Raw genomic sequence first — 23,954 nt, 5'->3', positions numbered from 1 at the left:
ATTTTCACAATATTTGTTCTTCCAATCCATGAGCATGGAACGTTTTTCCATTTCTTTGTGTCTTCCCCAATTTCTTTCATGAGTATTCTATAGTTTTCTGAGTATAGATTCTTTGCCTCTTTGGTTAGATTTATTCTTAGGTATCTTATGGTTTTGGGTGCAATTGTAAATGGGATTGACTCCTTAATTTCTCTTTCTTCTGTCTTGTTGGTGTATAGGAATGCCACTGATTTCTGTGCATTGATTTTATATCCTGCCACTTTACTGAATTCCTGTATGAGTTCTAGCAGTTTTGAGGGGGAGTCTTTTGGGTTTTCCACATAAAGTATCATATCACCTGCGAAGGGTGAGAGTTTGACTTCTTCTCTGCCAATTCAGATGCCTTTTATTTCTTTTTGTTGTCTGATTGCTGAGGCTAGGACTTCTAGAACTATGCTGAACAGCAGTGCTGATAGTGGACATCCCTGCCATGTTCCTAACCTTAGGGGAAAAGCTCTCAGTTTTCCCCCACTGAGAATGATACTCACTGTGGGTTTTTCATAGATGGCTTTTATGATATTGAGGCATGTACCCTCTATCCCTATATTCTGAAGAGTTTTGATCAAGAAAGGATGCTGTACTTTGTCAAATGCTTTTTCTGCATCTATTGAGAATATCATACGGTTCTCGTTCTTTCTTTTACTAATGTAGTGTATCACATTGATTAATTTGTGGATGTTGAACCAAAAGTGCAGCCTAGGAATAAATCCCACTTGGTCATGGTGAATAATCCTTTTAATGTACTCTTGGATCCTATTGGCTAGTATTTTGGTGAGAATTTCTGCATCCATGTTCATCAGGGATATTGGTCTGTAATTCTCCTTCTTGATGGGGTCTTTGGTTTGGGGATCAAGGTAATGCTGGCCTCATAAAATGAGTTTGGAAGTTCTCCTTCCATTTCTATTATTTGGAACAGTTTCAGAAGAACAGGTATTAATTCTTGTTTTGGCTATTGAGGGCTTTTGTGGTTCCATACAAATTTTGGGATCATTTATTCTAGTTCTTTGAAAAGTGCTGTTGGTATCTTGGTAGGGATTGCATTAAACCAGATTGCCTTGGGTAGTATGGACATTTTAACAATATTTGTTCTTAGGACAAGGAGAGAATCTTAAAAGCAGCAAGAGAAAAACAGTTTGTTACACACAAGTGAAAGCCCATGACAATCAAAATTTTTGAGTGGAAACTTGGCAGGTCAGCAGGGAGTGGGCACAATATATTGGAAATACTGAAAGAAGAAAACTGCCAACAAGAATACTCTACCTAGCAAAGCTGTCCTTCAGATTTGGGTGGGGCGGGGAGGTAGAATATGAGTTTTCCAGACAAGCAAAAGCTAAAGGAATTATTGCCCCTAGACCAGACTTACAAGAAATGTTAAAGGGACTTCCTTAAGCTGAAACATAGGGTACTATTAGTAATAGAAAAATATATGAAAGTATAATCTCACTGGTCAAGGCAAATAAATAGTAAAATTCAGAGTAATTTAATTATTTACAAATCTAATATGAAGGTTAATAGACAAAAGTAGTAAAAATACAACTACAGTAATTTGTAAATGAATACTGAAAACTAAAAGATGTAAATTGTGACATCAAAACATAAAATGTGGGAAAGGGAGAAAAAAAGTGAGGTTTAGAATGGATCTAAACTTAAGCTATCAATTTAAGATAAGACTATTTTATATATGTGTCTGTTAAATAATATATATGTGTTGTTTTATGTAAGCCTCATGGTAATCACAAAGCAAAAGCCTATAGATACGCAAAAGATAAGAGGAATCTAAGCATACCACTATAGAATCACTGACCTGTACCTCTGAAACAAATTATACATTATATGTTAAAAAAAAAAAAAAAAAGATAGTAGGAAGGGAAAAAGGAAGGGGGGGAAATCGGAGGGAGAGACGAACCATGAGAGACTATGGACTCTGAGAAACAAACTGAGGGTTCTAGAGGGGAGGGGGGTGGGGGGATGGGTTAGCCTGGTGATGGGTATTAAAGAGGGCACGTATTGAATGGAGCACTGTGTGTTATATGCAAACAATGAATCATGGAACACTGCATCAAAAACTAATGATGTAATGTATGGTGAATAACATAATAAAATTAAATTAAAAGAAAAAGAAAGAAAATCATTGAATCACAAAGGAAGAGAGCAAGAAAAATGAAAGGAACAATGAAATCCTAAAAACAGCCAGAAAACAATTAACAAAATGCCAGTAAGTACAGACCCATCAAAAACTGCTTTAAATGAAAATGAACTAAATTCTCCAATACAAAGACACACAGTGGCTGAGTGGATAATAATACAAGATCCATGTATATGCTGTCTACAGGCGACTCATTTCAGATGTATGGATGTGCAAAATGGAAGTAAAGGGCGGAAAAAATATACTCCATGCAAATGAAAATCAAAAGAAAGCTGGGGTAGGTATATTTACCAAATATATAGCTGACAAAATACACTTTAAGACAAAGACTATAATAGGAAACAAACAAGGTCATAAAATAATGATAAAAGAACAAATCAAACAAGAGGATAAAACATTTGTAAATATTTATCCACCTAAATACATAAAGAAACATTAATTGACATAAAGGGAGAAATAGCATCAATTAAAAAATAGTAGAGGACTTAAATTCCCCACTTTCATCAATTAGATCATCTAGACAGAAAATCTATTAAAAAAACATTGTACTTAAATAACATGTTAGACTAGATGGACTTAACACACACATAGAGAAGATTCTATCTAAGCAACAGCATACAGTCTTAAGTGCACATGGAACATACTCCAGGAAAAATCATATGTTAGGCCACAAAACAGTCATAAAAATTTTGAGAGAACTGAATCATATCAAGCATTTTTTTCTGACCACAGTGGTTTGAAACTAAAAATCAATTACAAGAAGAAAAGTGGTAAATTTATAAATATGTGAAGACTGAACAACATTCCGCTGAACAACCAAGGAGTCAGAGAAGAAACCAAAAGAAAAAGCAAAAAATATCTTGAGAAATCTGAAAATGGAAATACAACATACCAAAACTTATGGAACTCAGCACAAACAGCTCTAAGAGGGAAGGTCAGAATGATAAATGCCTTCATTAAGAAACAAGATCTCAAATAAACTCTTCAAGGAACTAGAGAAAGAGGAACAAACTAAACCCAAAGTTAGTAAAAAGAAACAGTAATAATCAGAGCAGAAATAAAAGAAATGAAGACTAAAAAATAATAATAATAATAAAATCAGAAATGAAAGAGACATTACAATGGCTATCACAGAAACCTTTACAAAGGATAAGAGACTACTATGAACAATTAAAGCCCAACAGATTGGAAAATCTGAAGAAATGGACAAAGCCCTAGAAACATACAGCCTACCAAAGTGAATCATGAATATACAGAAAAACTTCAACAGACCAATAACAAGTAGATTGAATCTCTAATCAAAAATCTCTCCCAGAAGAAAAGTTCAGGAGCAGATGACTTCACTGGTGAGTTCTACCAACATTTAAATAAGAATACCAATTCTTCTGAAACTCTTTCAAAAAAGAGCACATTTTCAAACTCATTTTATGAAGCATTACTCTGATACCAAAAGTAGACAATGACACCATACAAAAGAAAACTACAGAAGCCAGTATCTCTGACAAATACAGATGCAAAAAACCTCAACAAAATATTTGAAAACTAAATTCAACAATAACACTAAAAGGATCATTCACCATGATCAAGTGTAATTTATTCCAGGGATGCAAGGGATGGTTCAACATTTGTAAATCAATCATTGTGATACACATTTACAAAATGAAAACATACGATTATCTCAATATATATAGGAAAAGCATCTGACAAAATTCAACATCCATTTATGATTTAAAAAAAAATCTCAAAAAGTGGTTATAATGGGAACATACCTCAACATAATAAAGGCCATAAATGACAAGCCCACAGCTAACATTATCCTCAATGGTGAAAGCTGAAAGCTTTTCCTCTGAGATCAGGAACAAGACAAGAATTCCCATTCTTGTCATTTTATTCAATGCAGAATTGGAAGTCATAGCCAGACCACTTAGGCAAGAAAAATAAATAAATAAAAGGTATCCAAATTGAAAAGGAAGAACTAAAACTGTCACTATGTGCAGATGACAGGATATAGAAAACCTAGACTCCACCAAAAAGCTGTTAGAATAAACAAGTTCATTAAAGTTGTAGGATAAAATCCATATACAAAAATCTGTTGTGTTTTTATACACTAATATCGAACTATGAGAAAAAGAAATAAAACAATCTGATTTACAACTGCATCAAAAAATATAAAATACCTAGGAATAAATTTAACCAAGGCAGTGAAAGACATGCACACTGAAAACCATAAGGCATTGATGAAAGATTAAAGGTGACACAAATAAACTGAAAGATAAACCACGATCAGATTGGAAGTATATTGTTAATATGTCCATACTACTCAAAGGAATCTACAATTTAATGCAATCCTTTCAGAATTATAAAGGCATTTTTCACAGAAAAAGAATAAACAATCCTAAAATTTGTATGGAAGTACAAAAGACCCCAAATAGCCAAAACAGTCTTAAAAAAGAAGAACCAAGCTGGAGGTATCACACTTCCTGATTTCAAACTGTATTACAAAGCTATGGTAATCAAAACAGTATGATATTGGCATAAAAATCAGACACACAGATCAATGGAAAATAATAGAGAGCCCAGAATTAAACCTAAATATGGTCAATTAATTTACAACACTGGGGGGTGCCTGGGTGGCTCAGTTGGTTAAGCGACTGCCTTCGGCTCAGGTCATGATCCTGGAGTCCCGGGATCGAGTCCCGCATCGGGCTCCCTGCTTGGCAGGGAGTCTGCTGCTCCCTCTGACCCTCCTCCCTCTCATGCTCTCTGTCTCTCATTCTCTCTCTCTCAAATAAATAAAAATAAAATCTTTAAAAAAAAATAATAATTTACAACACTGGGTACAAAAATATACAAAGGGGAAAAGACAGTCTCTTCAATAAATGGTGCCGGAAAAACTGTCACAGCTACATATAAAAGAATGAAACTAGACCACTATCTTATATGCACAAAATAACCTAAAATGGATTAAGGACCTGAACATAAAACCTGACACTGTAAAACACCTTAAGAAAATACAGGCAATGATGGGGCACCTGGGTGGCACAATCATTAAGCGTCTGCCTTCAGCTCAGGTCAGGATCCCAAGGTCCTGGGATCGAGCCCTGCGTTAGGCTCCCTGATCAGCGGGAACCCTGCTTCTCCCTCTCCCACTCCCCCTCCTTGTGTTCCCTCTCTCGCTGTCAAATAAATAAATAAAATCTTAAAAAAAAAAGAAAGAAAGAAAGAAAGAAAATACAAGCAATGAGTGCCATGACATCTATCTTGGAGCCAATTTTTTGGATCTGACACTAAAAGCAAAGGCAACAAAGACAAAAATAAGTAAGTGGGACTACATCAAACTAAAAAGCTGCTGCACAGCAAAGGAAACCATCACCAAAATGAAAAGACAATCTCCTGAATGGGAGAAAATATTTACAAATCATGTATCTAATAAGAGGTTAATATCCAAAATATATAAAGAACTCAACAACTCAATACCAAACAAACAACCCAATTAAAAAATGGACACAAGATCTAAGTAGACATTTTTCTAAAGATAACATACAGATATCCAACAGGTATATGAAAAGGTACTCAACATCAGTAATCATTAAAGAAATGCAAATCAAAACCTCAGTGAGATATCACCTCACACCTGTGAGAATGGTTATTAGCAAAAAGACAAGAAACAATAACGGTTGGCAAGGATGTGGAGGAAAAGGAACCCTTGTGCACTGCTGGTATGAATGTACACTATGGAAAACAAGACGGAGATTCTTCAAAAAATTAAAAATAGAACTACTGTTTGAACCAGCAATTTGACTTCTGTGTATCTGTCCAAAGCAAACAAAAACACTAACTTGAAAAGATATTTGTACTCCCATGTTAACTGCAGCATTATTCACAACAGCCAATACACGGAAACAACCTAAGTGTCCATCAATGGTTGAAAAAATAAAATGTGGTATAAATACACAAGGGAATATTATTCAGCCATAAAAATCAAGGAAAACCTGTCATCTGTGACAACATGGATGGACCCTGAGGTCATTATACTACGTGAAATAAGTCGGCCAGAGAAAGACAGATACCATATGATCTCAATCATGTGGAATCTTAAAAAACAAAAAAAAACAAAAAACCTAAACTCCTATAGACAAAAAAGACATTAGTGTTTTCCAGAGATGGGGGTGGTGGGAGAAATGGGTGAAGATGATCAAAAGGTAGAAACTTCCATTAAGCAATGCATGGGTGGCTCAGTTGGTTAAGCATCTGCCTTCAGCTCAGGTCATGATCCCAGGGTTCTGGGATGAAATCCCGCATCGGGGTCCTTGCTCAGTGGGGAGCCTGCTTCTCCCTCTGCCTACCGCTCCCCCTGCTTGTGCTTGCTCTCTTATTTCTCTCTCTCACTCTCTGGCAAATAAATAAAATCTTTAAAATAAAAAAAGAAACTTCCATTTATAAAATAAATAAGTCATAAGGATATAATGTACACCATGATGACTATAGTCAATAATACTGTATTGTATTTCTGAAAGGTGTTAAGAAAATGCATATTAAAAGTTCTCATCACAAGAAAAAGTCGTAACCGGTATTAGATGTTAACTAGACATACTGTGGTGATCATTTCACAATATATCATATCATCTTGTTGTACACCTAAAACTAATATAATGTTATATGCCAATTATATCATCTTTTTAAATGTATTAAAATTTTAAAAATAAAAATACCCAAATTTTTGTTAAGCATACATAGAATTATCCTGTCAAAGTGTCATAAAAGTTTTTAATTGTTTCTACTAATTTTTTCTATCACAAATAATAAACAGTTAACCATCCAAAAATATTTTGCAGATCAGTTATTAGTCTTCATCCCATACTTCGAGAAATACTGGTCTAAGAATAATGCCCCATTAAACTTAGGGAGGAAGCTCATATAATAAATCTGTGATGAAATAACAGAAACACTGGATATGTTCAAGTCAGAAAGACCTAATGGATATGCACTGTAAGGGATTTAAAACAATGGCTAATGATCACAAGTGTTTCTGTTTTTAAAAAAGCATCACAGAGGTCAGATTAACATGGACAATTTTCTTGATCAGGTATGGAAAGAAATTATTCAATAATTTAGCATCTTTCCTATAAAACTCATGAGACGAGGATACAACCAGCAAGGCTTTTCTGGAAAGCAATTCTCATCCTATCAATTTAGTTTATTTCTATCACAGTCTACATGGTTAAGTTATAGATATAATCCTCATACCCCAATTTTAAAGGGCTCATGATTTTGTGTCCTGTATTCCAAAGCAAGCTAGAAAGTGTGTGTGGGTGTACATGTGTGTGTGTGTGTGTGTGTGTAGAAAGCATCTCTCCTTCCTCTTCTTTCTTCCTTTCCTTCCTTCCTTTCCCTTCCTTCCTTCTTTCCTTTCCCTTCCTTCCTTCTTTCCTTTCTTTCCTTCCTTTCCTTTCCTTCCTCTTTCCTTTTTTCCTTCTTTTCTTCCTTCTTTAATCTTAAACACCTCTCTACCACTATCAGGGGCCAATCTCAGTAAGAATGTCAACAGTAAAGCAAACAATCACTGAGCATTTACAATGCACCAGGCATTCTGCTGAGTATTTTAGGTGCTATGCTAAAGTTAGTTATCCTCCATTTAAAGAATAACTATCACTCAGGTTTTTTTAACTTTTTTTAAAATTTTTATTTATTTCTTTGACAGAGAGAGACAGTGAGAGAGGGAACACAAGCAGGGGGATTGGGAGAGGGAGAAGCAGGCTTTCCGCTGAGCAGGGAGCCTGAAGCGGGGCTTGATCCCAGGACCCTGGAATCATGACCTGAGCTGAAGGTAGATGCTTAATGACTGAGCCACCCAGGTGCCCTCACTCAGTTTTTTTATTTAAGTAGAAATAAATTTTAAAATGACATGAAAAAGGGAAAATTGATAGAAATGAATATAAGGGTTAAAAAATATAATATTACATAGTTTGAAAAAAGCTATCTAGACTAGAGATGCACAAAGTACAGCCCATATGTCACTTGTTTTTGTAGAGCCCACAACTAGAATGGTTTTACATTTTAAATGGTTTGGAAAAAGTCAAAAGAACTTTGGAAAAAGTCAGAATTTTGTGACACATGAAGATTATATGAAATTCAATTTCAATGTCTGCAAATAAAGTTTTATTGAAGCACAGCCATGCTCATTCTTTTCCATATTGTTTATGGCTATTTTCATGCTACAGTGACAGAACTGATTAAATCAGCGCGTTACCTGGCTGTTCGGCACACAGCCAATTGTAGTGACATGGTTATAGGTGCACAGCATTTCAAGTGCCACACATATTGCCACACCACAACTTTTAATTTTTATTACCAGTGCATACCCATCTTATCAAAATAAGGAAAGAAAATTGGACTTACAATGTCACACTTTTGAGGCACAGTCGAGTGTGGTTTTGTTATTGAATTAAAAGCAAAGCATTGTGTTTATAATGTAATGATACTATAGCTATGCTCAAAAGAATCCAATATACAGCAATATTACCAAACAAAGGACTCATCGTAGTATCCCCTGCCCACAGGCAAGCAACAGTGAGAAAAAGTAGAAAATTTACAAAGTGTCTCATCATAGGAGAATTTCTTCACTAACAGAAAATAAACATGAAGTATGACCAAAGTAAGTTTCTGAGTGGCTCATTTGTTAACCAAGCAAGGAAAGCCATTCACTGATGGTGACTTAATTAAACCATGTTTGACTGTAGAAGATGAAGAAATGTGTCCAGAGAAAACAAACTTAAGACTTTTGGCCATTGGGCAAGTACATTTGCTTAAAAAGTTGAGGACACTGGGAGCAACATTAATAGTTTATTTAAAAGCAAGACAAAAAAAGGAAGATGATTTAAAGTGGTTTTCTGTTGTCAACAGATGTACACTGTTCAACTTTTTCTTTTTCTTAATTTGAGGAGTCAATGCCAAGTTTGAAGTAACTGGTGAATTAGCCTCTATGAACAGTCTGTGTAAAACAACTTCAGGTAAGAATATTTTCAAAGTTGAGAAAACTCTAATTCATTTCAACCTAAAGTGGAATCTGCTAAGATGTGCATAATCAACTGATTATGATAAATATGTGGAGGGGAAAAAAGACAAATTTACGAAGCTTATAAAAAGGTGTTTAAAAGAGCACCTGGGTGGCTCAGTCATTAAGCTGCTGCCTTGGACTCAGGTCATGATCCCAGGGTCCTGGAATTGAGCCCTGCGTCAGGCTCCCTGCTCCTCGGGGAGCCTGCTTCTCCCTCTCCCTCTGCCTGCTGCTCCCCCTGCTTGAGCTCGCTCTCTCCATCAAATAAATAAATATTTTTTTTAAAATTGTTTAAAAAAAGTTAAGGTGTTAAAAAAAAAAGTTAAGGTGTTTAAATCTATTATTTAAAATAAAATTAATTTAAAAATTTTAGATGTTTAAATATATTACTCAACCAACAGTTACTTTGCAGAAAATATGTAAATACATCATATGTTACTGAACCGAAAATGTCAAAGGTGAACTTCATTCACTCCTGTGAGTTTCACCACTTTCAGTTTTGTGAATTTTTGTCAAAAATAGAAGCTGAATATCCTGACTTGCCCTTCTATCCAGAAGTTCAAAAACTTAGCAGTGGTAAAAGGAGTGGCTTTTTTTTTTAGGTCTATGCTGAGACTGAAATTTTTCTGAATGAGAACCACCACTGACCACTATTATCAAATTGAATGGCTTTTTGAAATCATCTTTTGTTTCAAATTTGATGTTTCTTGATGAACTGAACCTAAAATTACAAGGCAAAACAGTAACTATATGTGAAATTTTTACTGAAGTAAAGCTATTAATGTTGTTTGAATTATAAAGTAATGTCAAGTTGGGTTGTCAAGAACTAAAAAAAGAAATGAGATCTGTATTCCCACATAAATCTGAAGTAGATCTGTTTTCTGATCTCAAACTAAGTTCTAGTAAGGGTAACAAAGTCCCAATTTTAGCACTTTGAGTCCCAAATCCTGGGAAACCACTCAGTCCCAGAATATCAGAACAACTGGCCCCCCTAATTCCAGCAGCATTTTTCAGACCTAAATACGAATGCCAAGTAAATGTCCCTATTTCAAAATCCATCAACTGTGCAATTGAGGAGCTTCCCAGAACCAACAATGATTAATCTGCAATGTAATAACATGCTAAAAGGCCAACATCAAGAGAAGAATCTAACAGAATTCTATAAAATATGATGCTGCTCATAGACTGGTATCAGTATTTGGTAGTACCTACCCGTTTGAAAGGGCATTTTCAAAGGTGAAATATACAAAATATATACCAAGATCAGCATTAACAGAACATTTGCAGTTGAGTTTGATAAGAGAAAACACTAACTTTGAACCCCAATTAAATGCTATCCCCACATTCCCATTAGATATGTATCACACAAAATACTCAATTATAATTTAAATTTTATCAATGAAAACTTAATAGAACTTACATAATATCTTCAGTTTTGCCTCTTGGCCTGCAAAGCCTAAAATATTTACTGTCTGGCCCTTTCTTTGCCTAATGGGGCCTCTCATCGTGACTAAGACAAATATAGTTAAGAGATGGGGACTGTTACAGTTGACAAGAAACTAAATGAAGCAGTAACCACTGGCTTTTATGAGAAAAATAAACAGCAGTGGTATATATTTAAAAGACTGTAACATACCAGAGTCAGAAGCAATCACTTCATTACACCAATCGCCTTAGATGTCCTTCTAGAATCTAGATCTTAGATCTTAACCCTTCTGTCATGAAAGTTAATTTCCTTTACATGAAAAAATTGGCATGGATTCAAGGAAGATTGATAATGACTAACATGGTGAAACTCAGTGTCTATTTTTAATAGTTTTGAAAAGTTGTTTAGCTTGAAAAATGTCAAGATTACAGACATAACAATTTCTATTTAACACTACACGAAGTACCCTGCGCTGTTTTTAAAGTCTAAGGAAGATTAAAAAACATAAATTCAAGCAGGGTAGGGTTTGTTTTTTGTGTTTAGTTTTGTTTAGTCATAAGAATAATTTATTGACTACTGGGAAGAGAGAATGTTGAACAAGTTTCTAAGAGAGACTTAACTTTTACATTCCTAGAGATCTTCAAGAGAATAACCATCTTATTGTAGGATTTATACTTTTATCTACCTAAAGGCAAGGGCCATCTACTATCTTAAAAATTCAGATGTCCTCTGAAAGCATTACAATCCAGATTTCACAGCATGATTCCATATCATAAGTGTTACGCAATTTTTGAACTATATAGCTAAACAAAGCATCCCAGTCTATACAAAAATATCCCAAAATAGCAAGTAATTTTGAGTTAATGACAGACAAGTAACATGTATTTTTATAGAAGCACAATTGTCATCAAGGCATTTCTTGGTGCTAAGACTACAGGGAGGAATATAAGATGCTGCTGATAAGCTTTAGAAAACAATCTACTTGGGAAGGTAGACTAAATAAATAAAGGAAGTAAATAATAAGTTAACATAAGCATAGTGCCAAATGAGTGGTATATGCATGCAAGCACTAAGTGCTATAAGAGAAACACGTAACTGGTACTTATAAATACCCACCAGTTATACACAATTACTTGTTTCAAGGATGAGAATATGTAAATTAATGTCTACCTAGTATCTATCAGTAATGAGAAATTAGACTGTAGCACTATCACATAGCTTTTCTCTCAGCCTAATGGCATATAAATTTAAGCAAAGATGTCTCTTTTAAAAGCATCATTTGATATACTAAACCAGGGCTAGCAGATAATTTGTTGCTATGAGAGCAAATAACCCACAATCAAATACAGTATTCTTTCCCATTGAGAAGAAAAAAAAAAAAAAAGGCCTTATAAAAGTTCTCAGCACAATTCTGTAGGGAACCACCACTTATCAACTAGAATTGGCACTTAGATGAAACTTACTCGCCATGCAAGTTTTAAGGTATCATTTTAAGAACAGAAGGAGCAATGTAGGCATAGTCTACTCATTTGGCTTCAGTGAAGATATGAGCCCTAAAGGTTATATATGAGAATCACTGGTCCTTTCATACTTTTTGAGTTTTGGCTATTGCTGTCTCTTCAGTTTTCAGTATTTCAACTTGTTTAAATTAGGATTATTTTAAGTATTTCTCTTTCTACTAAGGCTATATTAAAAGGTTCTGTTAAGATAATTAATGTTGTGATATTTTATTTTTAAAGGAAAAATGAGAGAAGACTGCATAGAACAGGTAAAACACTTCCTCTTAATGTTTATTACACAATTAAACTCCAAGAGAAAAGCATAGTATATGTGATTATTGTGAACTCAGAAAAAGATGCCTACTGGTATACATTACCTGGAAAACATTTTTCTAAATAACTATTCAGCTTTTCAGTATTCCAAGGTTATAATATTAGTTATTTTTGAAAAATAAAATTGTACATAATGGAATATGTACAAATGAAATTACATATGTGGAATTTGCTTCATAATAATCCAGTGGGGAGAAAGAAGGAGGGATATACATGAATTTAAGTTACCATGAGTTGATAATTGATGAAGATGGGTGATGGGTAAAATAGCAGTTTACATAAACCATTTTCTCTACTCTATGTTTGAAACTATCCAAAATTAAAGGTTTATTTTTTATTTAAATTTTACTTAGTTAACATACAGTGCAATATTGGTTTCTGGAGTAGAATTCAGTGATTAATCACTTACATACAACACCCAGTGCTCACCACAACAAGTGTCCTCTTTAATACCCATCACCCATCTGGCCCATTTCCCCCCCCTTTTATCAACCCTCAGTTTGTTCTCTATCGTTAAGAGTTTTTTATGGCTTGTTTCCCTCTCTCCTTTTCTTTTCCCCCCCCTTCCCTTATGTTCATCTGTTTTCTGCCTTAAATTTCACATGAATGAGATCATATGGTATTTGTCTTTGTCTGACTTATTTTAGCATAATACACTTTAGCTCCATCCATATAGTTGCAAATGCCAAGATTTCACCAAAATTAAAAGTTTAAAGATAAAAGGTTTATAAAAGTGACAAGTCCATCCAATTCATTTTTACTATTTTTATGTATAATTTTTATAAGTAATGCATGTGGGGACCCTCTCCATATTCTGCCATTAACATATCTAAGTTCATTTTGAGGAAGTATCCATGCCCTATTATACCAATTTCAAAAAGGTTATGTGTCAGAGAAGATCTCATAATTTTATTAAAAATTCACAGTGGATTACTGATTCATTATGAAACTCTTCTTGGCTCACAGCCTTACAATAGGGATTGGACTGGACTGGGGCCATGGGCCATAGGCCATAGTTTTCTGATCCCTGGTTTAAAGTAATGAGTTGGTGGCCCAACAACCTCCATACACCCAATAAAAGAGAGAAAGAGGGAAATTAAAATCTAAGAACTCATGGATTTTTAGGTGCTTGATGTGTCTCAATCCCCTGTAGTCATTATCAGTTTTGATGTGCCAATTGTCTCCATGTTGGCTCCTTTGTCCTTTGATATGGACTAATTCGTCTTTGGCAGCTGCTTTACTTTTATGATACAAGATGTCCCAGACTCATATATTCCCTGCTTTAAATGTGGAACCTACTATTTCTCCATTTCTATTATTTTCTTTAGAGTTTTTAACTTTTAGACTTTTTCAGTGAATACAAATAAAACTTTTTTCCTTTAATAAATATGTAACTGATGTTTCCAATTTAAAATTAAGATAAAAGTTTCATTTCCTTGTGTTTTGTCTTGTAGCTCTTTATATCTTTATATCTTAATATCTTAAAGATATTAAAATTTTTTTACTTTTAACTAAACATCACTTAACTGAAACTACTTCCACTTAGTCACCAATGACCTCCAAATTGCCAAACCAATTATTACTATTTAACTCATCAGAACCTGCTATACTAACACTACTGACTATGCTCTTCATCTTGAAACATTCAGTTTCCATTACACCACACTCAATTAGTTCTTCTACCTTGCTATTTCGTTTCTATCTCCTTCTCTGGCTTTTTACTTGCCTTTAGCCTTTTCTTCTTTTTTAGTTTTTTTTTTTTAATTTTATTTTATTATGTCATGTTTATCACCATACATTACATCATTAGTTTTTGATGTAGTGTTCCATGATTCATTGTTTGCATATAACACCCAGTGCTCCATTCAGTACGTGCCCTCTTTAATACCCATCACCAGGCTAACCCATCCCCCCGCCCCCCTCCCCTCTAGAACGCTCAGTTTGTTTCTCAAGAGTCCATAGTCTCTCATGGTTCATCTCCCCCTCTGATTTCCACCCCCTTCATTTTTCTTCTTTAACAATTCTATACTATTATCCCTTGACGTTTTTATCAACTCTCAGGAATCAGTAGCAGAGAGCCATAATTGCTGTATCCAGCCCAGACTCCATCCCAAGTTTCAGACTGATATATCCTATTCCTGCAGAGCCACTGCCAGACTGTTAGTTGTCCCTTCTGTGAAGTTCCATAGCATCCTGTGCTTCTCCTACCACCATAAATGTCACTTTTTATTATACCTTCTCATTTAATTCTTTCTCCCACTATATGATAAGGTTCTTAAAGGCAATATTTGTGTCCCTTTTGCCCACCATCTTATTAGCAGCAGGTATGGAATTCTGTAGTAGTATTTGTCAAATACCGTTAAATACAAATGAATGAATAAATATCGCTTTGAGTAGATAATATCTGTTAAAAGAAAAATTTCTACAATTTACTGACCTAGTAAGCTTTTATTTAAATGATTCATGAATCAAGCAGCATCCAATCTGGCAGATAGAAAGGAAGTCCAGGGGCGCCTGGGTGGCTCAGTTGGTCAAGCATCTGCCTTCAGCTCAGGTCCTGATCTCAGGGTCCTGGGATTGAGTCCCATATTGGGCTCCCTGCTTCTCCCTCTGCCTCTCTCTGTCTCTCTGAATAAATAAATAAAATCTTAAAAAAAAAAAGAAAGGAAGTCCAAAAAACTGTACAAGGCAAGAGATTCTTTTAAATTAATTTATTTCAGAGAGAGAGAGAGTGAGCATGAGTAGGGGGAGGGGCAGAGGGAGAGAATCTTCAAACAGACTCTCCTATGAGTGCTGAGCCTGACTCAGGGCTCAATCCCAGGACCCATGAGATCACAACCTGAGCTGAAACCCAGTCGAACATTCAACTGACTGAGCCACCTAGATGCCCCAAGGCAAGAGATATTTACAGCATAAAGAGAACAGGAACAAGGAAGTTATTCTGGGCATTTGCTAATTGGTTAAAGCAGGGTTACTTTCCTTATATGAAGCAAAGGGAAATTTTGGGGCAGGGTTAGGTAACTTGTGTAAGTAGGCAAGCACTAACTAGTTGACCTAGGCCTTCCTTTTCTGGGAAGGCCACGCATAGAAACTTAGTTAGGTTCTGCTTTGCTGATGTGGGGTTTAGCATGAATGATTTCATCTATGGTTATTTTAACATTATCTGAAACCCAAACTCACTGTTTTACCCTCCAGACCCAAACCTGCTCCTTCTCTTATATGGTATTTGTCACTCTTGATTCCCTATAACCTACTCACAACTAATAAAACGAATCTATTCTATTAATTATTGCTCTATTGATTATTGCTCCTACATATTTCTAGAATCTAGCCCTGCTATAATTCAGGTTTTAATCATCTTCATCTGGAATACTACTTCCTAATTAATATCCTCATCTTTAGTCTATCCCCATCACTGCCACCACTACCTCAAATCTCGCCTCCACAAAGCTGTGAGAGTGATCTACCTATCATTCCCCTGCCTAAAATGCCATAGGATAAAGTCTAAGCTTTTTATTATGGTATATAAAACTCTCCATTACCTAATAATGCCTTTCTCTCCAATTTCATCTCCTGCTACTCACCACCTAAGAGTGTCTGAGTCATTTCACTATCATATAATCCTAATGCCAGTTACAGCACTTTGGCATACTGTAGGTGTCAATAATTGTTGACTGTACCAAACTAGACCTATGTAGACTTAAGTACCTTATCATTAACACTATTTTTTCCAACTTCTTATTATGCAAAATTTCAAATATACAAAAAAGTTGTAAGAATTGTACAGTAAACATCCACATAACCATTACCTAGATTTTACAATTGTTTTACAGTAATTGCTTTATCATGTATCTATCAACAAATCCTTCTATCAATCCATTTTATATTCTGATAAATTTAAAGTAGCAGACATCCATACACTTCACCCCTTTAAACCACTTTAGCATGCATAGCATTAACTACAGTTTAATATTTGTTTACAATATTCCCCTCCCTCCCAAATATACGTACAATGAAACACACAGATCTTAAGTGTTCCATTATATTAGTGTGTCTGTGTCTTATACCTAACAATATGGGGTGCCTGGGTGACTCGGTCGGTTAAACAGCCAACTCTTGATTTTGGCTCAAGTCATCTCAGGATGGTGAGATCAAGCCCTGCATCAGGCTCTGTGCTCAGCAGGGAGTCTGCTTGAGTTTCTCTCCCTCTCCTTTTGCCCCTCCTCCTGCTTGTGTGCTCTAAAATAAATAAATCTTTAAAAAAAAAATAACATATATTGCACCCATATTATTATAAATTATTTATCTATCTCCATCAATCCCCAGAGAACTTTTACCCAAACACTTTTATTTTTTTTTTATTTTTTATTTTTTTTAAGATTTTATTTATTTATTTGAGACAGAGAGAATGAGATAGAGAGAGCATGAGAGGGAGGAGGGTCAGAGGGAGAAGCAGACTCCCTGCCGAGCAGGGAGCCCGATGCGGGACTCGATCCCGGGACTCCAGGATCATGACCCGAGCCGAAGGCAGTCGCTTAACCGACTGAGCCACCCAGGCGCCCTACCCAAACACTTTTATTAAAGTTCATATTCTGCTCAGGCCTAAAGCTATTTTCTGGTTAAAGTAAGGAGTGGCACTATATTTAATCCTTGCTTATTTTAACCATAACTTAGCTTTAGGCCTCATCAGAATATGGACTTCAATTCTAAGAAAATTCTAAGAAAAATCTGCTGGGTCATCTATAGAGAGATCCAGGGTGTAAAGTTTTCTGATGCTTTGAATTAGCTGGCTGTCAAAACCTTTATTACTACAGTAGCTACATTTTTCTCAAATAGTATATATTAGTGCCTATTTATAACTTCTCAAGAAAAAGTTTGTTCTTCAGATTTCCCTGTTCACACTCTCTTTTGTGAAAAACCTGAAAAAGGAATTATGTTCCACGTCTTAACTTGAAGTAACTACCATCTGAAGAACAATTATATTAGTCTTTCTGAAAACAAAAAAATGCTGACAATTTTTACCCTGCAAGAAGGCAGTTCCACAACTGCTTAACTCCTACTCATTTCTAAAGTTTAAGACCATCTTCACAGTTATCTTACTAACCTCAGATGCCCTGCAATTTAGTAGACTGTTCCTTGATATAGTACACTTTAAGATTCTTACCCACTTTCTCCAGAACCATTTTAAAAAACACCTTAGCTGAGATACAGTTAAGAGTCAACCATGGTGAAGAAAAAACAAATTAGAAAATTAATGAATGGTTAAAATGGCAAATTTTATGTAATGCATATTTCACCACAATAAAAAAAATAAAGAAATAAAACCCATAGAGATCTAGCTGGCTCCTGGGAAGACTTTGGGAAGGATTTGTACTGACAAAAGCTGATCAAAAGAATTTGAGTTCTCCATTAAACTTTAATAGACAAATTTGTAAGAGGTTAACTTGGGCTTGCATGTTGGAATACATTTCTAGGATGGAGCATACCTCTTGTTCCCTACCACTGACTTCAGTCATAGACAAATAGGTAATAAACCATATAGTCATGTACCTATATTGTCTGGCCTGTACTACTCATTGGCATACTGTCTGGAAAAAATCTTAGACTTGGAAATGCCAGAAACTCATTCTTTAAATGTGAAATTATGACAGATATACCAATCTGCTGTTTATATTGCTCTTTTGGCCCTTCTATCATCCAGGAAGGTTGATTCCAGCCAGAAGAGAGCAGTACAAACAGTACAGGGAGTGCATTTGTGTGTCTCTATAATGTCAATATGTAAATATTGGGGAAATACACACACACTTACATATACATTTATATGTAATATAAACATATATACATACATACATATATTCATATACTTACACATGTATATTTATATGTAATATATACATATATTTACATATAATATACATACATATGTATATATACATATATATTTACACATATATATCAATGTATTTACATACTGACAATTATCCACTTTAATAAAAAGCATCTTATATAACTGAAGTTTAAGTATGCAATTTCTAAAAGTGTGATAAAAGCAATTTTGATTTTCATTGATACTATCATAAAGCTTATTAATCTACTTGATGGATAACAACATCTTCAAATATTTGTTGAGATATGATAAGTGCTAAACTATTCTCATATCTTTCCTCCAAAGAAAAATTTTTTAAAAATGTTTTTAAGTGTATCAACATATTACCTAAAGAGGAGAGTTAGATAAACTATTACGTAGAAAACAAAAGTGCCAACACAGCCCTAATACAGTGATCATTCTTCATAGATATAAATCTATTTATCTTAGTATTTATGACCTATCTACTTTCTGAAAGATTTGGGGCAGAGTTCACAAAATTATTTATATAATTACATAAAGCAAAATACCTAAAATACCTATAATACCATTAATACCATTACACAAAGCAAAAATCAATTAAAACTTGCAAAGTAAGAGATGTTGTTGAATATGTGGGCTGTTATATATAAATTAAAACAGAGTTTAACTCAGAATTTGGGGAGGCTAAGGCAAAAAAGGAAAATAGGTTTACTTTGGGAGATACCATGGTATAATAGAAAGAATGCAAAACAAACCGAGGGTCACTGGAGGGGATGTGGGTGGGGGGATGGGGTAACTGGGTGATGGGCATTAAGAAGGGTACTTGATGTAATGAGCACTGAGTGTTATATGCAACTGATGAATCACTAAATTCTACCCCTGAAACAAATTCTATACTATGTGTTAACTAAACTGAATTTTTAAGAAATTAAAAAAAAAAAAAAAGAATGCAGGATTAATAGGGAAACTATCTCAGTTCCAGTTTTGTTCCACTACTTCCTCAGAGCCGCACCTCTTTATACCTATTTTCTAAACTGTAAAATGGGAATAGTTATATTTAATAACATCACAGGACTGCTATGTAAAATTAGGTAATGTGAAAGCATTTTATAAACTCCAAAACACCATTCATTATTATTGTCTTTACTGACTTAATAGTTTAAAGTATGCACATAGTAAATTCAACTGGATGGAAATGTTCTTCCAGCACTAGGAACACACTAAAGAATGTCTGTGTTAGAAAACTAAACATGTCTTCAAGTAGAGTTTTGAAAAAGAAATCCTATTCACATACATATTTTCATTATAAGCCTTGTATAAAAGCTGGAATTATACTGAACCACAATTCAGTGAAGGCAGTTCTGTGGAAAGATGAGAGGACAAGCTCCAAGTACATTCCTTTCTGATGGTTTACTTAACAGAGCAAGTTGGAAAATTAGATAGTTAGCTTATCTATTAGCCTGTCTCTCATAAGTATCAGAAGCCTCAAGCCAGCCTTTGGTAACTGCTAGATTGTAGTCAATTTAAGATTTCATTTTCTAGAAAAAGCATCAAGCACCACAACTCTGGAATACTGATTAAAAAAAAAAATCCCTGTATGATCCAAATATGCAAGAAGCAGAGTTAACAGTCAATAGTGAAACCTGAGTAACTGGACAACCTGACTGCACAAGAAAGCATCTTGTGGGGGCACCTGGATGACTCAGTCGGTTAAGCCTCTGACTGGGTTTCAGCTCAGGTCATGATCTCATGGGTAGTGGGATCGAGCCCTGCATGGAGGCAGGGGGTGGTCCATGCTCAATAGGGAGTCTGCTTGAAGATTCTGTCCCTCTCCCTCCACCCCTCCCCCCCACACGTGTGCACTATCTCTCTCTAAAATAAATAAATCTTTAAAAAAAAAGAAAGAAAGAAAGAAAAGAAAGCATCTCCTGTCACACAGGGGTGGGCTACTGGCATGCCTATAAACAAGAGCTTTAAATGACAAGTATAGGCAATCATAGGAGTAAATCATAAAGTAGCCTGTGAAACACATGTTCCCTGTTACTACATAAAGAAGCTGTAGTGGAAAAAAGCACTTCACAGAGCTATAACAAAATTCTAATCCCAGTTCTGCCGCTATATGAGTAACTTTGGATAAAACACTTAACCTGTATGAGCCTTGGTTTCCTCATCTGTAAAATGAAAGGACTGCAAATTAAGAGACTTTCTTCTATCTCTAAAATAGTATACTTCTAGGGGTGCCTGGGTGGCTCAGTCGGTTAAGCGTCTGCCTTCGGCTCAGGTCATGATCCCAAGGTCCTGGGATCGAGCCCCGCATCGGGCTCCCTGTTCGGAGGGAAGCCTGCTTCTCCTTCTCCCTCTCCCACTCCCCCTGCTTGTGTTCCCTCTCTCGCTGTGTCTCTCTCTGTCAAATAAATCAATAAAATCTTAAAAAAAAAAAATAGTATACTTCTAGGATTTAATTACTGTTGAACCAAATCAGAAATGTTGAATGAGACCATGAGGGGAAACAATATAAAATAATGAGATGATCGCTTAGTATTAAAAAAAAAAAAAAAAAAAGATCTGTATTAAGTGAGGAACAGGTCAAAATCCAATTTGTGGCAAAGCAAAGCTTAACTTGTCTACAGAACAAGTTGTCTACAGAATTTGACTTATGGAAGTCTATGTACATTTAAAAGAGAGTGACCTGCTATCACCCAACATTAGGTAACAGCAAGAGGGTGTGGCTTAGAAAAATGTGCATTTATTTATTTCAACTATATGTTGAAATCAAATGAGGGTCTGGGGAAAACCCTTTTGTTGCAGTAAATTATTACAGGAATTAACATGTAACTATTCAGTCAAGGGTGAGCACAATTTCAGCACATAGTAAGATGAAGATCATCCTCCACTGAAACCATACTTCCTATTACCAAACAAAATCACCTCCTCCCAAGCCAGGAAAGAAACAAAGCAAAACTAACAATTCTACAGTGTTTACCCAGAGGCCTAAAATTTCATAAGCTTTGCGCCAATAATTCTATTCTGCAACTCCATACCAAGGAAATAATCCTGAACACAGAAAAAAAAACCCATGCCTAATAAGGTCTATCACAAAAAAAACACCAAAAAAACAAAAAACGGAATGTCTATCACTGAGTTATTTAAAAAAAAAAAAGGAAATTAGGAATATAAATTTAACCAAAAAAATAAGGAATGGTTAAATAAAGCTATAGTATTTAATGGAATAAAATTTAGCCATTAAAAACAGACTGTTGGAGCATTAAAAAAGTGTTCAAAGTGAGGCAAAACCCTCTAAAATATATAGAATTGTATATATAATATGATTTAAACTATATTTTAAAAAATAAAACATGTGGGGGGAAAAGACTGAAGCAGACACATGGTAAACCACAGTTTTATATGACTGGTGAGAATATGGGTAAATTTTTATACTTTTCTGTGTTCCAAATTCTATTTAATGAATATACTTTATTTTAAATAATAAATGAGTATATAAAACAATTATTTCATTAATCATCAAAATATTCTTCTAAGTTAAATAAGGTACAAGTCAATGTTATTTAGCATGGAACACATTATCATGGGCTACTGGCATAAAGTAGAAATGCCCTGAAATCAGTCTTTTAAAAATAGGCTGAATTTTTAAGAAAACTCTTCAAAGTTTTTTTTTTTTTTTTTAAGTCCTGGGAGATTTTTGAGAAGTTAATTCTGAGATTCCTACTTTTTTATTTTTTTATTTTTTTAAGATTTTATTTATTTTTGACAGAGAGAGAGAGCACAAGCAGGGGAAGCAGCAGGCAGAGGGAGAGGGAGAAGCAGGCTTCCCGCTGAGCAGGGAGCCCGATGCGGGGCTCGATTCCAGGACGCTGGGATCATGATCTGAGCTGAAGGCAGACGCTTAACAGTCTGAGCCACCCAGGCACCCCAAGATTCCTACTTTTTAAAATGTAATTCTTAACATAAGACACTATGTATACATCAAGAATATGGCTGAACCAGATACTTCGAGTATGCAAAATCTGGCCTTCCAGCAACAATTATAACCAGATATTAGAAAAATAAAATGATTTACCTAGGATCTCTGCCAGTTAGTTAACAAGACCGAAAGCTAAATCCAGGTTTCTTGATGACCATTCTACTGATGTACAGGATAGATTTTTGATATAGTGGTTTATAAGCCAAGAATTGGAACTTACGTTTTTTAAAATGCTGGTGTATTCAATGTTTTTTGTTTTAAAATTCAAAGCTACCTAAAACCCCTGAACTTGCCAGCACACACACACATGCCTCAGGCAATATTAAATTACTCATTCTTCTTGTTACCTGTTTTTCCAGGTTGGGTGTTTTTTTTTTAATTTTGTGTACATCAGGATCCACAGACACATGCATACATACATGTTTCCCTTACTTGCCAACCCCATACCTGTTTTCTTCTAGAAATAACAAATTTCTGAAAGGCTCTTACTAAAAAGAACTTTCAAATATAATTAAGGAATAACTTTAAATTTTTTACATAAGAGAAATGTCTCCAATATGACATGTTAGTTTAAGTACTAACCACCATCCCTACTCTCTTTACTTTTCCCCTTTACCTTTCAACTCTAAGTAGGTTATCTCCAAACTTTCAAAAATGTCCCCACTGTACTGTTTTCCAAATAATATCATTCACCTTTGGTGCTATGTTTAAACATACTCCAATTTCAGAATCCTATCATAAAATTCTTTGTTTATCTATACTTAATGAGGTTGGGGGAAGGGGTGAAAGTAAGTTTAAAAATGGGAAATGGATGAAGTCCTTGCATCTCTTTGCACCTTCATAAAATTTTATGAAGGGCTTAGAAAACCATGATCTTTTCTATGAAACATTACCTTAAGAGCCACTATCAAATACTCAGTAAAACACCAAAATGAAGAAATACATGGTATATCGGACTTTTTAGAACAGACAGTATTGTAAAATCAAATAGGTAATAGGAAGAATCACAAATGAGGACCCACAGTTTGCAACTTTTCACTGCAGGAGCCTTCACATGCTTCCAAATCTCAACTAATATCCTGTCATTCCTTCTTTGCCTTTTATGCTTCATATTTTTCTTCACTGACTTTTATTAACACTGTATCAATATTTTAACAGTAAGAAAAATACACAGTTCTCTTATGTACATATATTTAGTGCATTTTATTTTTTCAATGTTTTCTGATATTTAAATTAAAATATTAAAGATATAAATATTAAGTCAATTATTGTTTACTTAAACATGATTTTAATTGTTTTTATTTGATTTTACTTTCAGGAAATTGGAGATGGTGGTTCTCTCAGAATGGTTCACTTTGGCTTGGTGTAAACAATAAAAAAACTTCCTTTTTACTTAAAAAAAATTTTTTTTATTTTTCACATCTAAATTTTTCGTGGCCTGGTACAGATTAGAATCTCCCTGTACAGATTAAAAAGAGGAAAAACAGTATGAATTAGTTAAGAGTTTTAAATTCAGAATATTCTCAAAATAAACTTTTATTAGTTTCAAAAATATGTACCATAACAGCAGTGATCCTAAGTAAAGTCCTTAATTTATTTTCAATAATGTAAAATTTTCAAAGTT

At 34.7% G+C, this 23,954-nt stretch overlaps 1 protein-coding gene across 1 annotated transcript in view; it reads left to right on the top strand.

The window, feature by feature from the left end:
* WDPCP (WD repeat containing planar cell polarity effector) overlaps nt 1-23,954 on the top strand; it is a 413,409-nt gene that overhangs the window by 370,348 nt on the left and 19,107 nt on the right. The window contains exons 20-21 of the mRNA XM_081797281.1: nt 9,127-9,195; nt 12,408-12,436. Of these exons, the coding sequence (XP_081653407.1) occupies nt 9,127-9,195; nt 12,408-12,436 (98 nt within the window). The remainder of the gene's footprint in view (nt 1-9,126; nt 9,196-12,407; nt 12,437-23,954) is intronic.

This window comes from Leptonychotes weddellii, chromosome 10 (genome assembly GCF_054177405.1).
Source record: "Leptonychotes weddellii isolate Sample4059 chromosome 10, ASM5417740v2, whole genome shotgun sequence".
Taxonomy (NCBI): domain Eukaryota; kingdom Metazoa; phylum Chordata; class Mammalia; order Carnivora; family Phocidae; genus Leptonychotes; species Leptonychotes weddellii.
This window is presented reverse-complemented; position numbering and strand designations above follow the sequence as displayed.